Here is a 23,797-nt window from a genome sequence, read left to right as displayed (position 1 = left end):
AGGAAGACCCCCAAGGTGCCCCTCCATGCATTATTTCATCACGAGCCACCACCTAGGTAGAACCACCAACCTTCCGTAAGCCAGCTGGAGGGCTTCCTCACATGAAGAATTCAACGTCCCAAGTGAGGCTCGAACCCACATCGAAGAGGGGCAAGTGATTTGAAGTCAGCGACCTAAACCAATCAGCCACAAATGCCCCTTTCAATTATAAAAAAGTTACAATATAAGTTGTTTTTGGCCTCTAAGTGTGACCCTAACCTCAGAGCTAGGGGTCTGGGTCTTAAACATGACACAACATCTCACTATGGTAAACATTTATGCCAAGTTATTTCAAAATCCCTTCATGGATGGCAGAGTTATGGACCTGACATGAAACAGACCATGTTAACATTTGACCTCTAAGTGTGACCTTGATCTTGGAGCTAGGGGTCTAGGTGTTGCGCATGACACATTGTCTCATTTTGGTGAAAATTTACGCCATGTAATTTCAAAATTCCTTCATGGATAGCAGAGTTATGGACCAGACATGAAACATGACTCTATTAACCTTTGACCTCTAAGTGTGACCTTGACCTTGGAGCTAGGGGTATGGGTCTTGCGCATGACAAATTTTCTCATTATGGGGAACATTTATGCCAAGTTATTTCACAATCCCTTTGTGGATGGCAGAGTTATGGACCAGACATGAAGTGTGATGGACGTTAGGAAGGACAGAAGGATGCTCACAGTATAGTTCTATGTCCCCCTTTTTATTCCTCGAAAAAGGAGGGGGACAAAAACACATACAGCCCCATGTTGATATCTTTATATTTACTCAACACTGAAATTCTAAATAAAATGACACACATATGGAATATTATTCTTATATTTCTGTTGTATTATTTTCAAAATTCTTCCTGAACAAATATAACATAAAACTTTTGAGTCAACATTTCCAACTTTCATTTGAAAACTGGTAATACCAACCTTTTCCACACAGCAGACTAGCAACAACAGCTTTATGGAGCATCAAAGATTTTTCACTTCTACAATTTTCAGCAGTATATCTGGTGAAATGGTAAGCTGACCACCAACTCTCCCTCACTGTCCAGCAGTCTTGTATCACCAACATTTCACTTTCAGATCTACAAAAGATTTCAACAAATCTTCAAACTGAAATTATTTCCTTAAAAAAAATAAAGGTCATTGCTCATACTTTATTGTCTGGCTTTGCTATATCCAGACCAGACTGTTCATGTTTGTTTTTTGTTTTCAACCATATTACCACAGACTATTGTAATATTAACTTTACAATTGAAAACAAGGGCTGTCACTACAGGTGACAAATGCCACAGAAGCGTGCCCAAGAATGTTACAGTTGTCTCTGCAAAAAAATCACACATCATTTCATGACCTTGACCTTGACCTTGACCCAAGCAACCCGGGTCATGAATGTGACACACCTTCCCAATATTTTTAACATTTGAGTCAAATTATTTTCAAGTTGTGACCTTGACCTTGGAGCAAGGGGTCTGGGTCTTGTGCTTGACACGTCGTCTCATTATGGGGAACATTTATGCCAAGTAATTTCAAAATCCCTTCATCAATGGCAGAGTTATGGACTGGACATGAACCAGTTAACCTTTGACTTCTAAGTGTGACCTTGAAGCTAGGGGTCTGGGTCTTGCGCAAGACACATCGTCTCATTATGGTGAACATTTATGCCAAGTTTTTTAAAATCCCTTCATGGATGGCAGAGTTACAGTCCGGACAAAAATTTACACAGACGGATGCAAACATGCATGGACACACAGATGGACAGTGTGGTTTTAATATGCCTACCTTCAGGGCCATAAAAGAAATCTGAATGTCTGTGCAACAGTTACTGAAGAATCATTTCCATAGAGAAATGTAACGTTTCTCTAGCTGAAGGCAAGTCTAACATTTAAGGAGCAGAAAACTTGCACGTACAGACATCACCATGATAACATGACATTGTCTGCTTCTTTTTTCTTTTACAAATGCAGTGCACACAGACACAGCTTGTTACTTCTTTCCATACCAGCTGATACCTTTCTCCATGCCTGCAAATAGCAGTTTCTATGTCCAGTAGAAACCTGTTTAAATTCCAGTAGATACTTTACAATTTTATGCCAGCAGATAATCCCCACTTCCATACCAACAAGTAACTATTTGTCCATGACAATAAATATACAGACTTTTAATATATCCATTTCCATGCAAGCAAATAAATTGTTGTTCCTATACAAGCAAATACACTAGTTTCAATGCCCTCAGATATATGTTTTATATTGTATCATGTGACTATTCTCAGTGCTGCAACGTTTCACATTTTTACATTTCTATGCTAATAAATTTATATTCATTGGGGCTAATTCTCATGTATTTAGTCCACATGAAAATTCTTCGAAAGCTGAAATCCATGAATTCGTATCAGCACAAAAAGACACTCTGATTAAAACCATGATATTTCATGTCCATGACAAACAACTTCACAGTATCCATGCATCTGTTTAGCAGTAATTCAGAAGCAGAAATATAAATTTTAGCGGTCAGCAAGCACACACCAGATCAAATACTCAAGTCTAGATCAGTAGTGTGTTAAACATCACTTGTTTTGGGGTTTCAAGCAACAATTTTGGTCACATGGTGGCTTCAAGCTGATAATATTTCAGGCACAGGTGAAAACCATCAGAATTCTTTCTCATGTGAAGAAAATCTACATCCTAAGTGAGGATTAAAACCCACTACTCTAAGGGGCAAGTAACTGAAAGTCAGATGTCTTTACCACTACAAAATGGAGGTATTACTACAATTTAAAAACAAAACATTCACCTCTGCTTGTAAATTTTCTTTAAACATTTAGACATCATTCTCCATGGTTGTTCAATGGCTTGCCAACATGAATAATCCAGTAGGTTGAATAAGAGTGGCACTGCAGAACAAATATCACCATCTGAAAGTATACATTTTTATTTGAATGAAGGATGCTGTAAGACAGCATCCTATCCTGCCAGAAGAATACCTTTGTCATCATGTTTTCATACCTGTGAAAGTTTTAAGATAAATCTACTAAGTGGATAATGGTAAGTTTGTCACCCATAATATAACTTTATACACATACATAGGTCATAAACCAGACAAAAAGCCAACACAGACAGGTGCCTCTAAAACCTGTTTGAAGTAGAATGGTTTTTAAATCTTTTAAGGTTTTCTTAGGTTTAGCAAAAAACAATTACAACAACAAGCTCAAAATTCATTGTAAGTGTTCTTCCAAAGACTTTTCGAACTTTTTCAAGGACTGAAACCTAAATCTGAACAAATTTTAGTAACTTTTTCCAACAAGAGGGCCAAGATGGCCCTAGGTCGCTCACATGAATAACACACCATAACAGTGTAAACATGTTTTACCTAGCGATTTCATTAACACAAATATTCTGACCAATTTTCATTAAGATTCGACCAAAATTGTGGCTCCTTGAGTGTAAACAAGCATTTTCATTGATTTGACCTAGTGACCTAGTTTTTTACCCCACATGATCCTGATTCAAACTTCTCCAAAATTTCATGAAAACAAACATCTGACATAGTTTCGGGAAGATTGGAGCAAAAAAGTGGCCTCTAGAGTGTATACAAGCTTTTCCTTTAATTTGACCTAGTGACCTAGTTTCTGACCACACATGACCCAGATTTGAAATCATCCAAGACTTCATAATAACAAACATTCTGACCAAGTTTTTGGAAGATAGAATAAAAAATGTGTCCTCTAGGATGTAAACAAGCTTATTCTTTGATTTGACCTGGTGACCTAGCTTTTGACCCCACATGACCCAGATAAAAATGCATGCGATATTTTATGCAGATAAACATTCTGACCAAGTTTCATGCATATCAAATGAACAAGAGTGGTAACAAGCTTTTCCCTTGATTTGACCAGATGACCTACATTGTAGTTTTTGACCCCATATGACCCAGTTTCGAACTTGGCCTAGGAATCATCAAGATAAAATTTTGACCAAGTTTTAGGAAAATATAGTCATAAATGTGGCCTCAAGTGTTAACAAGTTTTTCCTTTGATTTGACTGCGTGACCTAGTTTTTGACCCCATATGACCCACTTTTGAACCTGGCCTAGAATTCTGACCAAGTTTCATGAAGATAAATATGGCATCTAGGTTGTTAACAAGCTTTTCCTTTGATTTGACCTAATGACCTAGTTTTTGACCTGACATGACCAAGTTTCCATCCAGACCTAGAGATCATTAAGATAATCATTCTGTGCAAGTTTGTATCAAATCAAAGCATAAATGAAACCTCTATATGGCTGAAAGGGCCAAAATAGAAAATTTATCTCTAGAACCCAAGACAGAATCTAGCCAGTTTTCGAAAGGAACCAAGATCTTATTGTGACTTAACTTGTGCGCAAGTGTGGTTAAAATCAAATATAAAATGTCACTTCTATCATGTTCACAAGGTAAAAATTAACAACTTTTGGCTCTTTCAAGGGTCAGTCTGGGGCCGTAACTCCGGAACCTATGATTGGATCTGACAGATTCATCATAAAATCCAAGATTTATTGATGTTAAAAATATTTTACAAGTTTGTATCAAATCAAACCACAAATGAAGTAAAAAGCCAAATTAGCAAATTTTGGCCCTTTAATGGGCCATAACTATGGGACCCATGATGGTATCTGGCCAGTTTTCAAAAAGAACCGAGATATTATGCCAATACAAGTTGTGTGCAAGTCTGATTAAAGGTCCAATACTAAGGAAAGTGAACATTTTAATTTCTTTTAAAAAGCACAGAAACTATTTCATTTTATTGGAAAATGAAAGTTGGTATGTAGAAATTCGAAATAAATCGCAGTATATGTACAATTATTTTTCTATGAAATATGAAGAAAGTTAAAAAGACCTGGGGGGTCATTCTGTCGATTCATTGAAATTTCAACATAATACACATACATTTCTTTGAGTTCCAAAGACCTTCTGTAAATTTTGACCTGCCAATCTTCATTATTTAGTGTCTTGCAGAAGTCTATGCACTGGCTATGAAAAAAATTGCCAACTCACTTTCCCTTAGTAATGGACCTTTAAAGCTGATTGCAGAATGTGGTCTCTATCGTGTTCACAAGCCAAAAATTGCAAATTTTGGCCCTTTAAAGGGCCATAACTCTGGAACCCATGCTGGGATCAATCCAGTTTTCTAACAGAACCGAGATATTATGCCAATACAAGTTGTGTGCAAGTTTGATTAAAATCGATTGCAAAATGTTGTCTCTATAGTGTTCACAAGAAATTGTGGACAGACAACGGCGGATGGACGGACAACGGATGGACGACAATGGGCGGTCACAAAAGCTCACCCTGTCACTATGTGACGGGTGAGCTAAATATGATGTTATAATAGAAATTGCATTCTATGTAAATTGAAAAAAACAAGAGCTGTCTCCATAGGATGACCTTTGAGCTACGGACCTGGGTCTTGCGTGCGACACGTCGTCTTACTGTGGTACACATTCATGCCAAGTTATTTGAAAATCCATCCATCGATGACAAAGATATGGACCGGACACGTCAATCAATGCACTATCCTTTAACATCTAAGTGTGACCTTGACCTTTGAGCTACGGACCTGGGTCTTGCGCGCGACACGTCGTCTTACTGTGGTACACATTCATGCCAAGTTATTTGAAAATCCATCCATCGATGACAAAGATATGGACCGAACACGCCAATCAATGCACTATCATTTAACGTCTAAGTGTGACCTTGACCTTTGAGCTACGGACCTGGGTCTTGCGCGCGACATGTCGTCTTACTGTGGTACACATTCATGCCAAGTTATTTGAAAATCCATCCATCGATGACAAAGATATGGACCGGACACGTCAATCAATGCACTATCCTTTAATGTCTAAGTGTGACCTTGACCTTTGAGCTACTGACCTGGGTCTTGCGCACGACACGTCGTCTTACTGTGGTACACATTCATGCCAAGTTATTTGAAAATCCATCCATCGATGACAAAGATATGGACTGGACACGAAAATTGCGGACAGACCGACAGACGGTTCAAAAACTATATGCCTCCCTTTGGGGGCATAAAAATGTGATGCGTACTAATGGGAAGCCATTCCTTTTATAAAACTAGAGGGTCAGACATTGAGCATGGACAGTTTTTACCTTAGGGCAATAATTTGGACAATTATGGTAGAGTCACACCCTTATATCACACGCCAAATATCAAAGCTCTAGAGAGAAAGATTTTTAAAGTCTGATAGCTGAAAACCTATTCCTAACCAAAAAGTCCCATATGTTCAATGAACCAGAACCATTTGAACAACTTTAAAAGAGGGCTACCCAGAGATCATTTGTGTAAAGTTTCATCGAAATCCAATCAGTAGTTTTGGAAGAGATGTGTTGATGAAAAGTGGCCACGCCCTCTGGCGGCCATGTTTTTTAATGAATCAAAAAATTTTCAACACCATTTGTAGAAGGTCACACAAGGACCATTTGTGTAAAATTATTTTAAAATTGGGCTAACAGTTTTATACAAGAAGTTTCTACTACAGTCTAACCTGTAATAACTGTCACCTCTGATCAGCAGTCATTTTATGACGCCCCCCTCACCCCCTCAGATTTTCCTCTATTTCATCACTTTATTCAGCGGCCACCTCCCATCCGCGGTCAGCGGCCAACGGAATTGCCTCTAGACCGCCGTATTTGACCCACACCTTCTAACACCTATGTTATTTGACAAATCAAAATAATTTGAACAATCTTGGTAGAGGGTCACACAAGGACCATTTGTGTAAAATTATTTTAAAATCGGGCCAGCAGTTTCATACAAGAAGATTTTTTTAATTTCCACTATATACATGTATGGAAAAGTGACCACGCCCCCTGGCGGCCATGTTTTTTGACTAATTGGTATAATTTGAACAAGCTTGGTAGAAGGTCACACAAGGACCATTTGAGTAAAATTTTTATAAAATTGGGCCAGCAGTTTCTAACAAGAAGATTTTTAAAGTTCTTACTATATACATGTAGGGAAAAGTGACCACGCCCTCTGGCGGCCATGTTTTTTGACAAATCAAAATAATCTGAACAATCTTGGTAGAGGGTCACACAAGGACTATTTGTGTAAAATTATTTTAAAATTGGCCCAGCAATTTCACACAAGATTTTTTAAATTTCCACTATATACATATAGGGAAAAGTGACCACGCCCCCTGGCGGCCATGTTTTTTGACTAATCGGTATAATTTGAACAATCTTGGTAGAGGGTGACATAAGGACCACTTGTGTAAAATTATTTCAAAATCGGATTATTGGTTTAGGAAGAGCTGTCGTCTGAAGATTTTTCTATTTTTAGCTATGGCGACCCCTATGTGCAACCAAGCGGAACCGTTTGAACAATTTTGGTCGAGGACCAAACAAGGAACATGTTTTCTTCAAAATCCATTCAGTGGTTTTGAAGGAGATGTTGTTTAAACACAATTGTTGACGACAGACCGACAACTTGACGGACGAACAGATGGACGCACGACGGACAAAGCCTGACAACAATACCTCACCATGAGCACTGTGTGCTCAGGTGAGCTAAAAAACAAAACCAGAAAATTGGTATCATTTCGGTTCAATGTGTCACTGACTGAAAATCTTAAAAGGCTTTCCCTCTTGGAAACCCAATCTTTATATTTACACTGTGAAATACAAACAGCCAGATATTCCCAAAAAATAATACTTCTTATAATAAATAATGACCTCATCCTTTCAACTGGCCCCTCTAAAATTAAGTGTTGCACATCCTGCATAGCAGGTTATTATATCCAACTATGGTGCATTTCAAATAATGGGCAAAAGACACTTGTTTCTGATTGTTTGACCATCCCTTAATTTTGCCTCATAGATGCCATAATTTCATTTCTTTCTACAACTTAAAAAGTCATGAATATTCAGTTGTTTTTACTGTTACCAAGTCACCTGTAGCTTGTTAACCTCCATCTTGCTTAATTTCTAAAATGGATTGGTCCATCATTCAATTTGGGCAGTACCAATTATTATTCAAAGGGGTGTTCAATGAAAATTTACTGACTGAATAGCCAACAGTGCAGACCAAGATCAGCCTGCACATCTGCGCAGGCTGATCTTGGTTTGCACTGGTCACAAAGGCAGAATCAGTTAACGCCAGCAGGCAAAAGGTTAAAAGTGTTAAAGTTTTATTAAAAGCACAAAAAGGTGTTCACAAAAGAGTGCCCAGATCAACAAACAGTCAGCCTTTAAATATTACATTTATAATTGAGCCGTGCCATGGGAAAACCAACATAGTGGGTTTGCAACCAGCATGGATCCAGACCAGCCTGCGCATCCACGCAGTCTGGTCAGGATCCATGCTGTTCGCTAACAGTTTCTCTAATTCCAATAGGCTTTAAAAGCGAACAGCATGGAGCCTGACCAGACTGCGCGGATGCGCAGGCTGGTCTGGATCCATGCTGGTCGCAAACCCACTATGTTGGTTTTCTCATGGCACGGCTCATACGTGTAATATAATATTACACAGAAATTATTATATAACAATAAAAAATCAAAACAAAATTCTAACCTATCTAGCCTACAATTTATTGTCAATTTAAATGTAAACAATTTGTTTTTTTACGTATTACTTTAGACATAGTTGACCATTAGCTGCCTTTCATCAAATTAATTAGGCAAGTGCATCTTTGTTGCTTCTCCTCTAAATACTTGTGGTGGTCAATGAGATAGTCAATAGGACACTTACAAGTAAGTACACATCTAGTGAGCCTCTTGTAACTTCAAACCATTAATATCTGTCCTTAATCTAGCTAAATAACTATTAGCTTTTCAGGTCCACTATCTTCAAAATTACAAGCAGCAGGAAATGTACTACCTCTACAAGCATGATTTATCCATACACTTATAAAGAAATACACAATTTCTATACTAATTTGATGTTTATTTTGAGAATTCACTTGCCACCAACAGGCTAAACGTTAATTAAAGAGATAATTCTTCATTTATCAATTAAAAATGCATAGTGGTTAAAGAAAAGATGTTCTTTATAAGAAATTGCGGACGATGGGTGGCGGACACCTATTTCAGGCTTATAATGGCAGTCAATCATCGCAGCATTTTTTTCTGGATTTCATTCCAGCATTTACATATACTATGCAAGTAAGGCTAAGCTGAACAACATTTACTTTTTTTTTTGGCCTAAGCATCAACTTCTCAAGTTATTTTACAGCAGAAACGTCAAAAACCTCTAAAAACAAATGAGTCTTTCATCAGTTCAACTTCAAATTTAGTTTTGTTTTTTTTTTGTTTTGCTTTTTTTATTGTTACAAAACAACATAAAGCACAGAAAATGGTAGATCTTATTCCAGTTCTGGAAATTCTGCTCATTTCTTTTTGTGTTACAGCTTCAGGTAGATCTGGAGTGAAAACAAGAACAGCAAAAAGACTGACTAATGTTGAAAATAGACTGGATACAATCACTGCTGACATCTCAGTATTCAGGCTTGATATCAATGACATATGGAGCACAATGGACATGTTTAATGAAACTGTCTGCGAAACAAAAGATGCTCCTCCAACATCTTCAGGAACAGTTGAAAAAGAACCAAAGGAGAGAACTGAAAGGATTTACTCAGCATTACAAAAGGAGAAGCAGTATTCAAGAGATTTCATGGCAGGCATGGGCAAAAATCTCATGGATTTTAAAAGTGAAACAAACATCAAGTTTCGTCAAATGATTGAAATGGAGGAAGAAACACAAACAGAATTATATGACAAAGTTGAAATACTACAACAAAAATTTGATAATGCAGTCAATGAAATAAATGCAGAATACACATTATTATTCAAAGAAACAAAACAGCAGCTGCAGGATTTAACTATATCTTTTTCAAAGATAACAAAGTCTTTAGAAACAGATCTTGACAAATGTAATAAGTTGCAAGAAGAAAATAGGAAGTGCCAGTTGACAATCACGGACAGAGATAATGTAATAAATAAATTAAAATCAAAGCTACAAGATGTTGACAATATAACTGTTCAGCTGCAGAAAAATATCCAGGAGTTAGAAATGAGGTGCCCAACAGGATGGCACAAGCATAAGCACTCTTGTTATTTCCTTAGCAGTTCCACTGCAACATGGGACAATGCTATGAACTGGTGCAAAAGAAATGGAGGCCAACTTGTTGAATATTCCGACAGAGGCGAACTAAAATTCATAGTTGACCTGGTTAAAGTAGTAAGCAACTGGGATAATAACATATGGACTGGGTTTTGGACAGGAGCAGATGACACTAAGCATGAGGGCCGATGGAAATGGAGTAAAAGTGGAAAAAGTTTCACATTTACAAATTGGAAGGCACATCAACCAGACAATGGATCTGGAACAGAGCACTGCATGGTGACTCTTGTCAATTCAAATGGACAATGGAATGACGAACAGTGTTATGTTCGATATAAATTTGTCTGTGAAAGGGTGTTGTGAAAATTTTCATACGGAGTTTTCGCATTTGATGCAAATTACTGTTTAATAAATTGTCCTCTTTAAATGTGGCCAATCACATTTGAGCAATATTTTATGACATTTTTCATATTTAGTATATTTTGTTAAGAATTTTATATAAGGAACAAAAGGATCCACTTTATAGTAGAAATGTGTGTTTTTTTTGTTTGTTTTTTATGAATTTTAGAATAACTCCCCTTTAATATGAAGTATCAAAAAAAATGGAATTCTGCATTTGTTTTCAACATAATTATAATTTTACATTTGTATTTGACGGATATTGGGATATTTCAAAAATCTTAACCAAAATACAAGTTTTAAAACAAAGTTAGTTTCTGAATTCATATATTTCTAATCTATCCTGGTTGTGCAACCAAGATAGGTAAAGGGAAGTAATAATATTTCTACAAACTTGCATTTCTAAGGAATTTTGGCTAAATATCAATGTGAATATTTGACTATTATAATACAATAGCTCTTATATACATACCACTTCTTAGGCAAAGAATATTTATTAAATTTATAAATATGCTAAAATAACTCTATCTAATGGTTGGGCAACCAGGACAGGAAATTCAAGTTTCAAAAATACCTCCAGTGACAATCTAACATGTATCAAGCAGTCAGTAAACACAAATAAGTGTAAATGAACATTTGTTAAACTTGACTAAACCCATTACTTGATCAAAATCTGATTAACCACCTTTAAAATAACGACAGTGAACATTTCTCTTCAACCAGTGATTATAAACAATGTCTATACATTGGCATATATTGTTTGCAGTTAAAAACAAGGAAATCGGTAACACCCATAAATGCTCCCCGAAGCAAATATCCAACAAGAGTGCCAGAATATCACAATATATGCCCGTCATAACAAATTTCTTTACACTAGCACCTGTATTTGCAAATGGAATTTTAATTCTGTGGTTATGCAGTAATTATTGTAATTCTTTTGTTTTTCTAAGTCCACAAAAAAACTACTTACCAGGTAGAGACACCTTAAAATACAGCTAAGATTTGAAGTAACATCAGCAACATCTATGTTGTACCATAGAAAAATGTATTTATCGTCGTTCTTGTTATTTGAATTAAGATTTTCGTACACTGTGCATAGCACAGCTGTACTTCTGGGTATTCATGCGTGTTATCGGTCACATGTATATAAAGTATTTATGTAGTTATTATGGTCATTCGAGGTATAACAGGTTTACACTGCATCACTCCCCCCCCCCCCACACACACACACCCGCCCAAATGGTTATAAGAAGTGCGCATAGATAATTTCTTTTCTATTGGAGTCGTAGCCTCAGACTGTGTTCGCCAAGTTTGACGATAAACGTTGTGAAGTAGACATTAAGAGAAACTATCAGAATTCAAGAGGTTTATTAGAACAAATGTTGTGTAACGTGTATCTGATTTCATTGTTTTTTTATGTGAAATTAACAATTTGTTTATCTGTTTCAGATTAGACATTTATCATTTGTCTATTGTTTTCTTCAATATTATGATTTGTGAACGCATGTTTTGGAGAGTGTGAAATGATGTACAAACTGTTTGGCAAGTTTATCAACTGTCGATGTTAAATGCCGTCGTTAATGTGTGAATGGCTACAGCCGCAGAGCGAGTGGGTCGGCGATACAGGACATTAACAGAATTTTTTCTCATACTTAATGTTATAAGTGCAGAGACATAGTTCACTTGTTACAAGTGATTATTTTTTCAGTTTTCGGTATCGTCGATATGTGTGAATGAAATGTATTTCAGTGATGCATTTAGTAAATCTGTTGTTTACCACTCCTAAAACAAGTTTTTCCTTTTTTGGTCTTTCCATTTTGGATTGGGTATCAAATCCAAAAGTTAGTACAATAAATTATTTATGTTTGTCTGAATGAAATGAAAGAAAACGTAAGTGCTCTTGGTTTTTCCCAATGGTCAATTATGAAAAAGATATATGTGACGTCGTCTTTGAAAACCGGTCCAGATGCGGCATGACGTAATATCGAGAAACGACGTTTAAAGTTGCGCCAAGTTTACGCGCGCAGCTTTCTTACACATGTTTTAATTAGCAAAAGTTTGACCGTTTAAGTACGACTGCCTGTTACATGATTGATGACAGCCTACTACAGAAAGAATATTTAGACATCAGACCTGTAAAAAAATAGTGGTATTACGCCTGAGGCAAAATAATCCTTTGAAAATCAGTTGTTTCCCCTTCGCTATGTTTCCGGTTTCGGATTTTAACAGTAAAACAGGGAAGCATGTGATGTTTACTTTTGTTTAACTACCTTTTGTTCAACGATGAAGGGATCTGAGACTTGTAATACTGTTTACTGATTTGGTAAGTACCGTTTATAAACAGTTGTTAATGAAGTTCTCTAAAATATATGAAACTTTCACTGAAACACTGTGAAATAAGTCGTTTTTTTTTTACCCGGAAGTGATAATTTCCAAAACATACCGAGGGAAAATTATGAAATTTATCTTGTGGCCACTAAACACAGATGATTCCACTATGCCTGTGTATTTAATATAAAATGGCCAGTTGGGTTATCACAAAGATTATTGAAGGCAGGCAGCTTCTTACTCGAGGTGACCAGGATTCATCAAATTAGTTCATTGTCCATAGTAAGCATTATTATGGGAAAATACAATATACATGTACATGATGTAGCAATGATAATTAATAAATTTGATGCAGACTTATAGATGCCTGCCTGTGTCACATCATTTCTCGAAAAGTCCCCTCTCGCGTAGTAGGCAAGGTATTTTAAAAGGAAATATGCAGATGTCCGGTAACCGGACGCCTACCCTGCATTCTAGCTGTCCGGCAACAATACGACTAGCCTCTCCGCGAATGTTTTTCTAGCTGTTCGGCGATCTTTTTATATATGAATACTGTAAGGAAATAAATTTATTGTATCATTTTTTGGCATAGGTTTGAATATTCACCTGCAAGGCGTATACAATATTTGAAAATTGATTACCGGACACCTAGAAAACCCCTATAGGATAGAAATTTGGATAGGCTAGGCGTCCTGTTATCGGTTGGCTAGAACACCGGCTAGGTTTCTGGTTACCGGATGTCTAGACACTTCCATGTATAAAATGGTAACTGTTTTGCTGTGTGTCTCATAAGTCATGTTAATTCTGTCTGGTGACTACTCTCTTTTTCTATTATTGTTGATCTATTATTGTTGATTCAGAATGTTTTGTAACAGGATGATTTTTTTTTTTGGATAGTGGGAATTTATGCCATATAACATGTATAATGAAAATCTTTTTAATTTTGAAATTGTTGAGCCTTGCTGTGTGTAAAACAATTTATGATCCTGTAAAAAATAGTTTCATAGTATAATAACTTTTATAGTATTTTGTGGTAAGTAAATGAAACCTTTCACAATCACATTATTAATTTAGTATTCATGAAGTTTTTGAGTTTAGTGATGTTTACTGTACATGTAATGTATCTTCTTTCAGATGATATTCCTTGTTCCTTTGATGGTTCATTCCACTATACAGCTGGTTCATATACCATACAACAGCCAGGAAATTGGCCTGTTTACTTTAAGATCCCAAGAAAATGTAACATATTTTGGATGTGCTTTGAGGAATCAGGTAAGTAACATGCAGCTAATGGCTCTTATTAAAATTTTAATGCAATATATTATTTATTTATACCTCTGTCTAGGTTTTGTTGGAGTCAATTCAAAATAAGTCTACTTCTACACTAATGATTTGTACAATGTATGTACATGTACTATGACTATTAAATGGCTTAAAGTGACAAAACTGGCATTATTGAAATTTAATTTCAACAATCTGGTTTTGAGGAGGATCAGTTGGTGTAAAGTCTTCATTACATTGGCTATTAGCCTGAGAAAAGTCTGTGGCACTCAATAAGTACATGGATGATTTGAATGCTGAACACAACATGTACATACATGTGTATAAGTTGATATCTCATTAACTTGTAGAATATAGTTCAATTAAGTATTCAAAGTAAATCAATTAATTGTAATTTAGTTTAATTGTAATGTGATTATTTTCAAATTTAATTAACCCATTCTTGACTTAGACATTGTGATGTGATTGAATTTTTTACCAGTTTTATTGCACCAAGAATAAAGATTAGAATGAAGACTGTAAAGGTTCCTGAGATACATGAAGATAACAGATACTTTTACCAAAGACTTTTTTTTTTCAGGAATGGAAGTGTTTCCTCTTGTTTATGAAGCAACTCAGTTGGTTAAGGGGCAGACAACTTGTGAGCATGGTACATCACTACCTGTATTGGTATTCCATTTTGACAATGTTACTAGCTAGAATAGAAATAACATCTTGCTGTGGTACAGTCTGTGGAGATTTTTACTAGGTAACAACCATTTTTGATAGCTGTTAAAACAGTGTATACTTTTAACCCTTAGGCTGCATGAGGCAGCTATGTCTGTCTTTGCAACCAGTGCAGATCAAGATCAACCTGCACATCTGTGCAGTCTGATCATGATCTGCAGTGTTTGATATTTTGCAAATGTTCTATGAGAACCCCATATAAGCTATAAATGGTACTGTCTCTATTTAAAGATGGAGTAGTCAATTTAACAAATTTAGCAGGTTAAGGGTTAACCCAATAAATGCAAAAAATGTTTTTTAGAACATCCTATTTGCAGTAATCAAAATCTACAAACAAAGTACATTTTATATACTGACAGCACGCTGTTGTCAGTCTGTTTGTCAATATTTTAGAGCACTGGTTATAAGAAATTAAAGAATCATCTATTAACAAATAGTGATAACTCTGCTTTTATTAAATAAAGAGACTCCTAGGTTAATTATTTAAAAATATATATGGTTAATTATTTAAAATAATATGTTTTTCCTTATTTGTTACAGGATATCACAGATGGATTGAATATTCAACAATGATCACAGACCATGCAAAGTTTGAATCTGACTTGCACTTTTGAATTCAGAAGAATCTGTGGAGGAGGGTGAATGCTGAGACCTTTAATAATACATGATATTGCTGACACAGTGTGTCAGTCATCAAAGAAAGGCCATAACACTGCACAGTTGGTCAACAATGATTTAAATCCAGTCACATTCTACCAGTGAAGAAATATCTTATCACAATATTTTAAACTTTTGAAGAAGATAACCCAGTATTACCACTTTATCATGTCTGCAGAAACACATGGATTGTTAGTGTTAAAAGTGACAGTCCAGTTAACTTACTAAAATCTACTCCCCCTTGCCAAACGAATATTATTGACATGGAATGACACAAGCCTGACAATGGTACCTGTATGGACTCGTAAGAGAATAGTATTTGTCTGAAAAGTCAAAGGATTCTGTTTGTCCCAAACCACTTCAACTGAAAACTGAAATTGTGATTGGCGAGGATTTTTCTGAGAACTGAAAAAAGGAAGTGAATGTAAAAGATAGAAATTGTTGTTGAATTCAAACGTTTTAATACACAACACTTTAGCCTGTTTTGCTGTTCATATAGATGTGTTTAGCTGTTAAGATTAAACATCAAGTAAAGGTTGTAGTTTCAGTTACCAACATTAAAGTATTGGCTGGAAATAAATATCTACTTTTCATCAGAGTTTGTAGCAGTGTAACCTTCATCAAAAGTTAAGCTGTTGTGTTAATTATTAAAGTATTTTTAGAAAAAGGAATTTAGTTTGTATGTTGCCATGGTAACATAATTCAAATTATATTTCATTGAAATTATGGATTTGTATTTCAATAAGGGATCTACAGTATATAATGTAATGGTAAAAGAATGTTCACTTTTTTGTATTGTCAGTTATAACTAGCTAGTGAAAAAACAGATTATGAGGAAAGGGATGACTGAAATGTTTATTCTTACATAACTACTTTTGTTATAGAACATGGCTGTTTTAAAGTTTTTATGTGAAATTTTCAGATTTCTTTCCTGAGTACTTAACTTATTAGAAATACTTTTTTAAAATAAGCTCTTGCTTTTAAGTATTATTGTAGGAAAAGGGAATTTAAAACATATGTCGCCATGGTAACACAATTTTCCTAGAAAATATGGAAAAATTTTAATTAGCTGTACTTTCTAGTATTCTACTTTAAAATAAGCATAAACAATAAAAAAAATCAATAGTAATATATGTTTCATTTACTTCAAAATAGTTATTTATTACCAGCAGGTAAAAGGCAAGTTATGAAGAAACAATGACAGAAATGTCTTATTCTTATAGTTATTACTCATGTTACAAACACTGTCATAAAACAAAACATTTTAACTTTTTAACATGAAATTTTGAGATAATATTTTTGAATACATACCACTTTATAATATTCAAGTTATCTAAAACACTTTTCCAAATTTAGCTCTGTTTTAAAGTACTATTGTAGAAAACAGAATCAAATGCATATGTTGCCATGGTAACATAATTTAATAATGTTTTTATAGAAAATGTGAAGGACTTTAGCCAGCTAGATCGTTGCACTTTAAGTGAATATCTAAATATTCTTTGTAAAAGAAGATTCTTTTATTTAAAAACAGCCAGTGATTACCAATAAGTGAAAACACAAACTGAAGAAACAACGACTGAAATAGTTTATTCTTGTGGTTATTACCCGTGTTACGAAATCTGTCATAAAACCAAACATTTTATATCTTTTCACATATAATTTTCAAATTTTACTTTCAAATACATATACTTCATTATATTCAACTTACAAGAAACATTATTTTAAATTAAGCTTTTATTTTTAAGTACTATTGTAGAAAAGGCAATTTATTGCATATGTTGCCATGGTAACGCAATTTGAATAATGCTTTCATAGAAAATATGAAAGATTTAAATTCGCTTTTTTTCTGTTTTAAGTAAGCATCACAAAAATAAAATTTCATAGTAATAGAAGGTTCTTTTTTTCCAAAGTAGTCATTTATTATCAGCATGTAAAAGACAAGTTATGAAGAAACAATGACAAATCTGTCTTATTCTTATTGTTATTACCCATGTTACAAAAACTGTCATAAAACCAAACATTCTTAATATTTTCATGGGAAATTTTCAGTTTATTTTTGTAAATACATATGCCTTAAAATATTTTACTTTTTAAAATCCTTATTTCAAGCTAACATGTTTTTTTAAAGTTTTATCATAGAAAAGGGATTTTAATATATTTGTTGCCATGGTAACACAATTTTAGAAATATTTTTATAGAAATTGTTGTAGATTTTAATTGATTATCATTTTGTGTATTAAGAATGGGATCTTACTTATATCATGCAATTGTAACAAAAGATAAATTTATTTCAGAATTGTTAACCATTACCAGTATGTGAGAAATAAAGGATAACTGAAATGTACTGTTTTTATTTTTAATATCTATGCTACAAAATCTGTCATAAAATTGACAATTTTGAAGATTTTCATCTGAAATTTTCAGGATTTTTTTCTGAATGAATATACTTTCTAAATATGCAAAAACCTGAAATTGTCAAAATTCCTCATCTGGACCCATTTTCTCAGTCATGGTCACATATAAGTTATTTATAGTAACAACTAAGGGAAGTTAATCATTAAAAAAAAAAGAAAACAAGAGGGCCATGATGGCCCTATATCGCTCACCGGTTATCACTGCACTTGAGGTCAAGAAGGTCCTCAGAAAAAATATCTAAGTCCAAAGGACATAAACAACAAAGGAAAGAAATTTAACCAAAACGAAAAAAAAAATTCTTACAAGGTACAGGTATGTCAAAATACACCTAAAAATTGGAGGTACCATCCATGTTGTACCACAGAAAAGTGGTCTCGGTTTTTCCCTACGGCCAATAATAAAAAAGTTACTAAAAATAAGCTATTTATATAAACGTAAAAGGGAAGTAATTAAAAAGAAAATTATTGTAAGTGACCAAAAGAAGGATCTGCCAAATAAATCTGTTGACATAAATGAAATTTCAGATCAGTATCTTCATTAGTTACGGAGATATACCCATTTTAATTTGAAATTAAGGGAGGTTATTTGACATAAATTCAGTCCATAGTTATCTACCCTGATTGACTCAGTCCAACTAGAGATAATAATGAAATTTCAAATAAGTCCTATAAGTACTTACTGATATAAATCCATTTTGACTATAATCAGGGGAGGTAATCAGATATAAAATAACTCTGGAACCTTTGATTGGATCTGATTTGTCATGGAATCCAAGATTTATTGTTGTTGAAGATATTTTGGAAGTTTGTATCAAATAAAACCATAAATGAAGTCTCTATATGGCTGCAAAAGCCAAAATAGCCAATTTTGGACCTTCAAGGAGCCATAACTCTGGAACCCATGATGGAATCTGGCCAGTTCAAGAAAGGAACCAAGATCTTGTGGCGATACAAGTTGTGTGCAAGTTTGGTTAAAATCAAACCTTAAATGAAGTTGCTATTGTTCCTACAAGATCAAAATAGCCAATTTTGGACCTTCAAGGAGCCATAACTCTGGAACCCATGATGGAATCTGGCCAGTTCAAGAAAGGAACCAAGATCTTGTGGTGATACAAGTTGTGTGCAAGTTTGGTTAAAATCAAATCATAAATGAAGCTGCTATTGTGCAGACAAGGTCAAAATAGCTAATTCTGGCCCTTTCAGGGGCCATAACTCTGGAACCCATGATGGAATCTGGCCAGTTCAAGAAAGGAACCAAGATCTTATAGTGATACAAGTTGTTTGCCAGTCTGGTAAAAAATCAAATCATAAATAAAGCTGCTATTGAGCAGACAAGGTCAAAATAGCTGATTTTGGCCCTTTCAGGGGCCATAACTCTGGAACCCATAATGGGATCTGGCCAGTTCAAGAAAGGAACTGAGATCTTATGGTCATACAAGTTGTGTGCAAGTTTGGTTAAAATAAAATCATAAATGAAACCACTATCGTGTTGACAAGAAATTGTTGACGGACGCACAGACACACGACGGACGAAGGGTGATCACAAAAGCTCACCTTGTCACTATGTGACAGGTGAGCTAAAAAATAATCCAAAAAAAATATTTCAAAGCCTCAAAAGAATCATTACCAGGTATAGATAGGTCAAAATACACCTCAAAATTGGATGTAATATGCATGTTGTAAAAGTGGTCTCGATTTTTCCCTAAGACCGGTAATAAAAAAAGTTACAATATAAGCTATTTATAGTAACAACAAAGGGAAGTAATTCTAAACTAGGGACCTGGTTCTTGTGCATGATGCTCTGGTCTCATGATGGTGTACAACTGTGCCAAGTTACAACAAAATCCCTCCATACATGAAGAAGAAATGCTTCGGAAAGTCATTCTTGTATCTGACCTTTGGTCTCTAAGTGTGACCTTGACCTTAGACCCAGGGACCTGGTTCCTGCGCTCTACACTCCGTCTCATAGTGATTAACATTCGGCTAAGTTACATCAAAATCCCTCCATGCATGCAGAAGAAATGCGTCAGACAAAGTTTTCATTCTTGTATCCTTTGACCTCTAAGTGTGACCTTGACCTTAGACCTAAGGATCTGGTTCTTGCACATGACAATCCGTCTGATGATGGTGAACAATTATGCCAAGTAACATCAAAATCTCTCCATGCATGAAGAAGATATGTGCTGTACAAAGTCATTCTTGAATCTGACCTTAGACCTCTAAGTGTGACCTTGACCTTAGACCTAGGGACCTGGTTCTTGCGCACGAGACGGACAATTGTGCCAAGTTACATCAAAATCCCTCCATGCATGAAGAGGACATGCTCTACGGACGCCTCCCGCCCGCCAGGGCCTTTCCCATAATACGTTCTGTTTTTCCTCTCACTGACCTCTATAACTGTGTGAAGTATTGAGTCAACAATTTATTTACTTTTCAAGTAATACACCGGACAGGTTTTCATACATAAAAGGAGATAATTCAACAAGAGGGTCATGATGACCCTGGATTGCTCACCTGAGTAATATGAGCTACATGTTTCAAAAGCCAAATTAATGCTCAAATATTAAGAAAGTAGGTCAGTAGGTCACATTTATGGTCACTGAGTCAGTTTTAAGATTGGTATACAAAACTGTACATGTCTTTCAAATTTCAAGGCTGTATCTTGAACAAGGAGCTGCGTTCAATAAACACTTGATGCCCCCAGTGGCATCCTTGTCGATAGATTTTGCACCTAAGCCCAAAATGAGGTCAAGGTCAAGGTCAAACTGAGGTAAGGTGATGTCTGAAAATGAGGAATGGTCACAGTTTACATCTGTATTAGTATCAATTCATTCTTGTAAGGGGTATTGATGCTAGACGGAACGGTCCCATTTGGTTAAAGAAGAGGCAACCTAAGTCCAAAATGAGGTCAAGGTCAAGGTCAAACTGAGGTCAGGTGATGTCTGAAGATGAGGAATGGTGACAGGTTACATCTGCATTAGTATCAAGTCATTCTAGTAAGGGGTATTGATACTAGACGAAGCGGTCCCATATGGTTAACCTCGTAGTCGTACGGACGGATGGACAGACAAAGAACGAACGAACGGACAGGACAATCACTATATGCCTCCCGCATCAGTAGATGCTGGGGCATAAAAACAAGAAAGTAGGTCGGTAGGTCAAGGTCATGGTTAGGTGACCCTTATCATTTGGGGTCATCAGGTAATTATGATTAAACAATCTAGGAAAAATGATCTGACAATTTTTGAAGAATTTTTTCCTATATAACTCATATAAAAAGTTACCCCCGGGGTGGGGCCTCTTTTCACCCAAGGGACATAATTTGAACAATCTTGTTAGAGATCCACTAGGCAATGCTTCATACCAAATATCAAAGGCCTAGGCCTTGAACTTTCAGACAAGAAAATTTTAATTTTTTTCCTGTATTTCTATGTAAAACTTAGGACCCCAAGGGCAGGGCCTCTTTTCACCCTAGGGGCATAATTTGAATAATTTTCATAGAGGACCATTAGATGATGTCACACGCCAAATATCAAGGCTCAAGGCCTTGAAGGTTTGGGCAAGAAGATTTTTAAAGTTTTTCTTTTCGGTTGACATGGCAATTTTTTTAACAATTTTAAACGGGGGCCACCCAAGGATCATTCATGTGAAGTTTGGTGTAAATCTGCCCAGAGGTTTTCAAGATTGAAGATTTTTTTAAAAAATGTTGACAGACAGACGACCCATGACTGACGACGCACGATAGACGTTGAGCAGTCACAAAAGCTCACCATGAGCCTTTGGCTCAGGTGAGCTAAAAACTGGGTAAGCTAGAGTTATTGTTTTTCTTTGACAATGCACTCCCACTCACTGATTTCTATCAACATGTGAAGTATTTAGTTAATCCCTCAAATAGTTTTGAAGTTACGCTCTGGACACGTTTTTTTTCACATAAGGGGAGATAATTCAACAAGATGCCCATGGGCAACATGCCGTGCCCGCCCTTTGACCCATAACTGTGACCTTGACCTTTGAGAGTCAGTCTCAATGAGTTAAACATTCATACAAAATATAAACAAGATTCCTCAATGCATGTCAAAGTTATGGGCCAGATAAGATCTGACATGACATTTGATCTCACTGAGGTTAACATTCACGTCAAATATAAACAAGATTGCTCCATGTATGTCAGAGTTATGGTCTGGACAAACAAATCCGGACAGACGCACGCACACACGCACATACATCGAACAGCCATTTGGACAACTATGTCTTTGCATCCTCAAGCAAGCTCGACAAAAATGGGGTCAGCTTGAGTTATGGTTCTTTCACAATGCACATCCTCTAACTGACCTCTATCTATATGTACAGTATCAAGTCAATCCCTTGATAGTTTTGGGCTCAGGACAAGCTTTTTACATAAAGGAAGATCATTCAACAACAGGACCATGATGGTCCTGAATCGCTCACCTGTTCCCACATGACCCAGTTTTGAGTATGACGTTGTTTTTTCTATTATTTGATATAGTGACCTAGTTTTTGAGCTCATGTGACCCAGTTTTGAACTTGAACTAGATATTATCAAGATAAAATTTCTGACCAATTTTCATGAAGATCCATTGAAAAATATGGTCTCTAGAGAGGTCACAAGGTTTTTCTATTATTTGACCTATTGACCTAGTCTTCAAAGGTACGTGACCCTGTTTTGAACTTTATTTAGATGTCATCAAGGTGAACATTCTCACTAATTTTCATTAAGATCTCATGTAAAATATGGCCTCTAGAGAGGTCACAAGGTTTTTCTATTTTTATGCCTACTGGCCTAGTTTTTGACTGCACGTGACCCAGTTTCGAAACTGACCTAGATATCATCAAGGTGAACATTCAGATCAATTTTCATGAAGATCCATTGAAAAATATGGCCTCTAGAGAGGTCAAAAGATTTTTCTAATTTTAAACCTACTGACCTAGTTTTTGACCGCAGATGACCCAGTTTCAAACTTGACCTAGATATCATCACGATGAACATTCAGACCAACTTTCATACATATCCCATGAAAAGTATGGCCTTCTAGAGGTCACAAGGTTTTTTTTATTATTTGACCTACTGATCTAGTTTTTTAAGGCACGTGACCCAGTTTCAAACTTGACCTAGATATCATCAAGGTGAACATTCTGACCAAATTTCATGAAGATCTTGTGAAATATATGGCCTCTAAAGAGGTCACAAGGTTTTTCTATTTTTAGACCTACTGACCTAGTTTTTGAAGGCAAGTGACCCAGTTTCAAACTTGACCTAGATATCATCAAGGTGAACATTCAGACCAACTTTCATACAGATCCCATGAAAAATATGGCCTCTAGAGAGGTCACAACGTTTTTTCATTATTTGACCTACTGACCTATTTTTTGAAGGCACGTGACCCAGTTTCGAACTTGACCTAGATATCATCAAGGTGAACATTCAGACCAACTTTCATACAGATCCCATGAAAAATATGGCCTCTAGAGAGGTCACAACGTTTTTTCATTATTTGACCTACTGACCTATTTTTTGAAGGCACGTGACCCACTTTCGAACTTGACCTAGATATCATCAAAATGAACATTCTGACCAATTCTTATGGAGATCCATCCACAAGTATGGCCTCTAGAGAGGTCACAAGGTTTTTCTATTTTTATACCTACTGACCTAGTTTTTGACCGCACATGACCCTGTTTTGAAATCGACCTAGATATCATCAAGATGAACACTCAGACCAACTTTCATACAGATCCCATGAATAATATGGCCTTTAGAAAGGTCACAAGGTTTTTCTATTATCTGACCTACTGACCTAGTTTTTGACGGCA

General features: G+C 35.7%; 2 protein-coding genes and 1 long non-coding RNA gene across 3 annotated transcripts in view; 2 read left to right on the top strand and 1 right to left on the bottom strand.

Annotated features, from left to right (window-relative positions):
* The window catches only part of LOC123532948 (TATA box-binding protein-associated factor RNA polymerase I subunit A-like), a 61,078-nt gene that overhangs the window by 5,033 nt on the left and 32,248 nt on the right, over window positions 1-23,797 (bottom strand). Inside the window, exons 10-11 of the mRNA XM_053551921.1 lie at window positions 2,836-2,956; window positions 967-1,124 (exon numbers count right to left, since the gene is read on the bottom strand). Coding sequence (XP_053407896.1) covers window positions 967-1,124; window positions 2,836-2,956 — 279 coding nt within the window. The remainder of the gene's footprint in view (window positions 1-966; window positions 1,125-2,835; window positions 2,957-23,797) is intronic.
* Window positions 9,278-12,350, top strand: LOC123532957 (C-type lectin domain family 10 member A-like). The gene has a single exon (XM_045314585.2). The coding sequence runs from the start codon at window positions 9,390-9,392 to the stop codon at window positions 10,521-10,523; it is 1,134 nt and encodes a 377-aa protein (XP_045170520.2). The 5' UTR covers window positions 9,278-9,389; the 3' UTR covers window positions 10,524-12,350.
* Window positions 12,492-18,035, top strand: LOC128559627 (uncharacterized). Its single transcript, XR_008372517.1, has 4 exons — window positions 12,492-12,882; window positions 14,022-14,159; window positions 14,749-14,916; window positions 15,435-18,035. It is a non-coding gene; the product is annotated as an uncharacterized LOC128559627 (long non-coding RNA).

The sequence above is a fragment of the Mercenaria mercenaria genome, chromosome 1 (genome assembly GCF_021730395.1).
Source record: "Mercenaria mercenaria strain notata chromosome 1, MADL_Memer_1, whole genome shotgun sequence".
Taxonomy (NCBI): domain Eukaryota; kingdom Metazoa; phylum Mollusca; class Bivalvia; order Venerida; family Veneridae; genus Mercenaria; species Mercenaria mercenaria.
Note: the sequence above shows the minus strand (reverse complement) of the source record. Positions and strands in the feature narration are given on the sequence as shown.